The sequence below is a fragment of the Acartia tonsa genome, chromosome 9, assembly GCF_053477335.1.
Source record: "Acartia tonsa isolate MP-2025a chromosome 9, ASM5347733v1, whole genome shotgun sequence".
Classification (NCBI taxonomy): Eukaryota; Metazoa; Arthropoda; class Copepoda; order Calanoida; family Acartiidae; genus Acartia; species Acartia tonsa.
This window is the reverse complement of record NC_137268.1, coordinates 727,501-734,549: the sequence shown is the minus strand read 5'-3', so window position 1 is coordinate 734,549 and position 7,049 is coordinate 727,501. Positions and strand designations below refer to the sequence as shown.

The 7,049-nt window shown below is 30.2% G+C and overlaps 1 protein-coding gene across 4 annotated transcripts in view; it reads left to right on the top strand.

Annotated features, from left to right (window-relative positions):
• The first annotated feature begins 6,562 nt into the window (after positions 1–6,562).
• The window catches only part of LOC145327964 (uncharacterized), a 29,713-nt gene continuing 29,226 nt past the window's right edge, over positions 6,563–7,049 (top strand). For all 4 annotated transcript variants that reach the window (XR_013882293.1, XM_080171480.1, XM_080171478.1 and 1 more), the window contains exon 1: positions 6,563–6,647. Coding sequence is in view for 3 of the 4 variants with exons in the window: in XM_080171480.1 (XP_080027606.1) it covers positions 6,567–6,647 (81 nt within the window). In the remaining variant the exon portion in view is untranslated. The remainder of the gene's footprint in view (positions 6,648–7,049) is intronic.

Genomic DNA, 7,049 nt, shown 5'->3' with positions numbered 1-7,049 from the left:
CATAGGTTTTATGTTCTTTCAGTATAATTTTATCTTGTTACCTATAATTTTTGATATCCTCAAATTTGTTTTTATTTCTGTTTGTATTATCTTTCTTTTCTTTTTTGTTATCGTTTACCCAAGGAGAAATTTTGTTGATAAAAATTGGATTTAGGGGTAAATAATATATTTATCGTCCTAACTTTAGATAATTTTGCATGGGTTTAACTTTATTTTTTTATTTAAAAATTTTTGGATATGTTTTTTTATGCAATTTTTATCTTTTAATCTTTAATAATTAGAAAATAAGGGCTTGTCGGGAGGGAGGGGACAATGAACTGTAAATCATACTGCCCCCCTAAACTATATTATAAACTTGATCTAATAAATACTTGTTGGCAAAAAATGTTGGTGCAAGATGCCATCTAGATTGGGTTGTACAAAGTAAAGGTGTCTTAACTTTCCCACCGATAATCTAAACCCACCTTAGGGGTAATTTTGTTTATAACAATTGGAAATCACATTGTCTCATCCCTTAAGATCCCTTTAGCCAGCCGGCTTATAACCGGAAATTCAATTTTTTTGTATTTTGCACAAAAAAATAAAAATTGAATTGAATTAAAACAACAAGTACGATATCATTCAGGAAGGGAGGGGACATTGGGCTTTTTATAACACTAGTCCCAAAAGTTTTATATAATTTTATTGAACTTTAATTGATTCATTAGGTTGAGTATCCAAACGTTTCAACGACAAACAGTAATTTATAGATGGGGTATTTTTTGTGTATCATCATTTGTGATGTACATCTATTTATTGGCCATTGTCTTATCCCCTTAGATCTCTGCGATAACATACATAGGTAGTACAGCATAAAAATAATCATTAATGGAAATCTAAATAATAAAAAAATCACGAAACCTATGAAAATATCATACATCAAAATATGATTGTCTTTTAAAACATAACTGAAAGACAAACAATTCAAGTTAGTTATACAGTGGATGTTCAATGGTGTAGGGAATCATCACACAAAATTTCGGAATTCTATCTTAAATATCAGCCAAGAAAATCATATATCTCCAAAGCGTCATATATGGAATAGCATACTGACGGACAGACAAAGTGAATTATAGCGTAGCTTCGCCACTAACAATATTGTCCACCGTGGGCTACAATTGAATCAAGACAAAAGTAAGTGCCGAGCCCTGGGACCTATGTAGGGTGAAAATAGACATAAATCCTTGATGATTCCAGGTGGAGACAAAATATTTTAGCGGGGTCTTTTGGTTTTTTTTCAATTTAAAGTTCTGAGAAAAAAATTGAATAAAATATGAAAATCTTTAATAAAAAACAAACAAAAAATAATTTTCAATATTTTTTTTTACTAAAAGATACAAACAACTTATATAAATACTATAAGCTTTAAAAAAATCACAATTTTCAAATTTAGACTTTCAATATAAAGATTTGTAGAAAAAACCTAACAACAAATTCTAACATATTTCTGATCAACATAGCAATAAAACGTCTTTTGCAAAATCTTTATCATCAAAAATAAATAGAACTTACTAAAGACTTTTTTTCATTTAAACTTATACTTTTCACATTAATTAACTTTAAAGATTGATTTTTTCTAAAAGAAAGGTTGCGTGATTTTTTTATTCATAATTAATTGCCTAATTTTGAGATTTAGATAAAAAACCTTACTGCTTTATATCATTGGATACTCTACTAGCAGCGGCTACGCCTCTAGAGGCATATAGGGACCCTTAGGTTGGGGGGAAAGACGAATCCCCCCTTACAATTACAGTTTTTTTTAATGAAAAAGTTAAAAACATTTATTTTGGAGAGTTGATTCTCTTGGGATAGTGATGGTACCCTTCCCCAAAATAGTAATAAACCTTACCAGGACATATAAGAAGCTACCATGTAAAGGAGAACCATATTGGTTCAGTGGTTAGTGAGATCCCTTGGTGCACAAAGACTCACATAGAACGTGTTACTTTATTATAAAGATACATACATATATACAAAGAAACTCTACAATCAGAGTATGTCTGTTTGTTCATCTGTCTGTATAAAAACATTACAGAATATATTTATTTAGTACTAGCAGCTACGCCCCTAGAGGCCTTTAGGGGCACTTGAGAGGGGAAGAAGTGGTTGAATTCTACAACTAGATTTTTATTTTAGACTTAAAAAGAAAAAGTTATTTTTTTTTGTGTGTGAAATGGGGTCCTTTTTTAGGGGTTGATTTCTCCTAGGATGGTGGAGGTACCCTCCCAAAATAAGTTATAAACCTTCCAAGAACCAATGAGAAGCTACATAGAAAAAAAGAGAACCATTGATCATTGTTAATTACTATTCAGGGATCTAAAGGGATAAGACAATGACCGCTAAATTGATTTACATTCCCAAATATGATACATGGATAACCCTTCTGTATGTTTCAGTTAATAGTTGAAATGTTGGGCACTTAATTTAATAATCCAACCAAACAAAAATCGCAACAGGTCCCCTAAGTAGTTAAGCCAACGAATAACAAATTCCTATATTAAACTATGGGGACTAGTCTAATAAACAGCCCATTGTCCCATCTCGCTCTGATTAATATATTTTTGTATCTGTATGTTACACTTATTTTCTTTATTTGTATTCTTTTAAACTTAGAAGCTTCACTAATTATGGATGTTGTCTTTTTCCCTTGTTAAATCCAATTACCTAATTCTGGATATTTTTAATTCAAGATAAAAATTATTTTATCACTAGCGGTTTTGCCCCTAGAGGCATCTAGGGGCCCTTGATAAGTGGGGGGAAGTTGACCCCTCCCCTACTTTCAGTTTTAGTATGTAAAAGAAAAAGTTTTTTTTAAATGTTGGGTAGGAACTAATTTTTTCTAAACTCAAAACTTCTCAGGACCATGAAAAACTTGAACCAAGAAGAACTATATCAGTTAAGCGGTTACAAAGAATCTTCGGTACCGACAGACACCCTTACACACACACACACAAACAGACAGACACAGAAACTGTTACTTTTATATAAGGATTAATAGACACTAAACTACTCCTTAATATGTTGATCCTATTATCAGTCTAAAAGATAGGTCAATAAAGAAGAACCAAATTGGTCCAGCGGTTAGCAAGAACTTTAGGCACAGACAGAAAAAACACACGGACATCCTATCTTTTTTATACAGGGATATAACTTTTAAACGATAGGAAAATTTTTTTTTTCCAGATGATATTTCTCTCCCTGTTTTAAAGCACTATTTATGATACAAAATAGATTGATGTCTGTTTGTCCATCTTTCTGATGCTTAAGAACTGATATGGTTCTTTTTTTACTTTACTATGTAGCTTCTCATTGGTCCTTGGAAGGTTTATAACTTTTTTTGAGAAAGAGAAGAGAAATCGCCCCTTAAAAAAGGACCACAACACACAAAAAAAACTTTTTCTTTTTAAGCCTAAAATAAAAATATAGTTGTTGAATTCAACCCCTTCTTCACCTCTTAAGTGCCCCTAAAGGCCTCTAAGGGCGTAGCCGCTATAGCAAAATAAATATATTCTGTATTGTTTTTATACAGACGGATGAACAAACAGACATACTCTGATTGTAGAGTTTCTGTGTATATATGTATCTTTATAATAAAGTAACAGGTTCTATGTGAGTCTTTGTGAACTATGGTTCTCCTTTACATGGTAGCTTTTCATATGTTCTGGTAAGGTTTATAACTATTTTAGGAAAGGGAACCACCACTATCCCAAGAGAATTAAGTCTCCAAAATAAATGTTTTTGACTTATTCTTTAAAAAAAACTGTAATTGGAAGGGGGGTTCGACTTCCCCCCCAACCCAAGGGCCTCATATGCCTCTAGAGGCGTAGCCGCTGCTAGAAGATTATCCATTAATATAAAGTAGTAAAGTTTTTTATCTGAATCTCAAAATTAGGCAATTAATTATGAATAAAAAAATCACGCAACCTTTCTTTTAGAAAAAATCAATCTTTAAAGTTAATTAATGTGAAAAGTATAAGTTTAAATGAAAAAAAGTCTTTAGTAAGTGCTATTTATTTTTGATGATAAAGATTTTGCAAAAGACGTTTTATTGCTATGTTGATCAGAAATATGTTAGAATTTGTTGTTAGGTTTTTTCTACAAATCTTTATATTGAAAGTCTAAATTTGAAAATTGTGATTTTTTTAAAGCTTATAGTATTTATATAAGTTGTTTGTATCTTTTAGTAAAAAAAAATATTGAAAATTATTTTTTGTTTGTTTTTTATTAGAGATTTTCATATTTTTTTCAATTTTTTTCTCAGAACTTTAAATTGAAAAAAAACCAAAAGACCCCGCTAAAATATTTTGTCTCCACCTGGAATCATCAAGGATTTATGTCTATTTTCACCCTACATAGGTCCCAGGGCTCGGCACTTACTTTTGTCTTGATTCAATTGTAGCCCACAGTGTGTCACATCTAGCTTTTGATATCAAAACAATTTTATAATAGTTATTTATCGCATCGTATTATAGACAGCTGTTATTGATTTTATATTTTTTGCCATACTCGGTTTCGAAGCCATACTGGAAAAATCTTGAAATTGTGTTTTAGTGGTTAATTTGTATATTTTTCTATGAACTTTAAAGCAGTAAAAAGTATATTATCTCCAATAAAAGTACCCAAAGTTTAAAATGAGAAAATTTGTTTATAAATCAATGGGTACCAGTAACCAGAATGATATACAGTCCAATGTCCCTTCCCTCCTATCGTTTTTTCTTCAAATCGATGACAAATGTGAAAAATAATTTTTTTGATCCAAATTTTTATTTTAATAAATCATTCATTTTTTATGGACTTTAGACTTAATATGTCATCAAATATTGTTTTTGGAGTTAACCCCTTTTTTAAGCGAAGATTTTCTATAACTAGGATAGGTCCATCCGTTCGTAATGGATAGAATTTTGGCATGCTAGAATTGTCTTATCGATATCAAACTTTGCATGTGATTTCTATAGCAGTTAGGTACGATTTAGGAAGCGTAATATCTATGCAATTGTTACCAGAAAGTCCGTACGTCCATTTAAAACAAGCTGATTTTAAACTTCTGACAATATACAAGTGTTAATGTTCATTTGTCATGCCGTTTGAAAGCTTTCTTTAATGGATGTTGTCATCCTTATTTTTATATGAAAATTGTCATTTTTGTAATATAATACATATTAATCATTTAAAATTTCTATTAAAATCGTATAGCTATTGTTTTGTCCTAATAATCTATAGTCTTATGTACAAGGGAGGGAGTGGACATTAGGCTGTTTATTACACCAGTCCCCAAATGTTAATAATAATTTTTTTTATTAGCTGTCTAAAAATCTTTGGGGACTTTCGTCAAATTTTTATTGTTAAGTGACCAAATGTTTCAACGACTAATTGTAATTTACAGAAGAGGTGATTTTGTGTATAATCATTGGGAATTTACATTAATTTATCGTCTATTGTCTTTTCCATTTAGATCCCTGTAATAATATGTAATCTAATGTACGCAGTTTTTCTAGAGAAGGAGGGGAAATTATATTGTAGATTAAACTGGTCCTTATTGAATTTTGATGGGTGTTTTTTGATGTACATATATAACTTATTCCGTTTATGATCATTGGAAATTTATTGTCCATTGTCTTATCCCTTAAGATCCCTTTGTAGGGTTAAGCCTCTAGATTCTAAGGGCGAAGTCACTAGTACTTAAAATGCACCAAAAATATTGATAGCACAAATATAAATTGCAATGACCGTATTTATCTAATATTCTTAAAATAATGGAAATAGAATATGTGGATATATTGACAAGAGAAGAATTTTGTTGTCAATTTAGGTTGCTAATATGGACCTCATTGAAAAATGGGAGGGGATTGGGTAAATATGGTGGATGTTGTGTATTTTAGCTAGCTAGAAGTATCACTTCATTAGAGTACATGAAAATCTGGTGCAACATCCAAGTAATAATACATCTATTTTAATGCATCTTTATCTATAAAAACTGCAAAATTGACAATTGTTTCATATTAATTAATTTTTATCTAAATAAAACTATTTTTAATATTTATTGTTTAGTGAATTATGTTCCTCGCCCTTAGCCCCTCGGGGACATCTTATGGTATTTGATAGTTTAGGAGCTAGGTTTTATTTAATTTTGATTTGGTTGCACATACTAACAGTGTAAAAACTTTTCCTCCAATGATATTAACCTACAAATTTGCTAATCTTCATTGGGGATGTACATCAATTTATCGTTTATTGTCTTATATTCTCAAGGGATAATACAAGAGCCAATAAATTGATGTACAGCACCAATGATGATACACGGAAATACCCCCTTTGTAGATTAAAATTTGAGGTTTAAACGTTTGGACTCAGTCACCTAAAGATCCATTAAATGAAAATTTATTAAAAGTCCCCAAAGTTTTTAGACCAAGGAATAAAAACCGTTATAATACTTTGGGGACTAGTATCATAAACAGCCCTATGTCCAATCTCTTCCCTTGAGAGATATCTTGAATATTAAAAATAATATTTCATTTTCAGATTTAAAAATGAGAATATTTTTGTTAGTAGGCTTAACAGCAACTTTATCAAATGCTTTTCAAATCATTAAACATGAATATAATTCTGGGGTAAGTAGATAGACAGATAGATAGATAGATAGATAGATAGATAGATATATAGATAGATAGATAGATAGATAGATAGATAGATAGATAGATAGATAGATAGATAGATAGATAGATAGATAGATAGATAGATAGATAGATAGATAGATAGATAGATAGATAGATAGATAGATAGATAGATAGATAGATAGATAGATAGATAGATAGATAGATAGATAGATAGATAGATAGATAGATAGATAGATAGATAGATAGATAGATAGATAGATAGATAGATAGATAGATAGATAGATAGATAGATAGATAGATAGATAGATAGATAGATAGATAGATAGATAGATAGATAGATAGATAGATAGATAGATAGATAGATAGATAGATAGATAGATAGATAGATAGATAGAT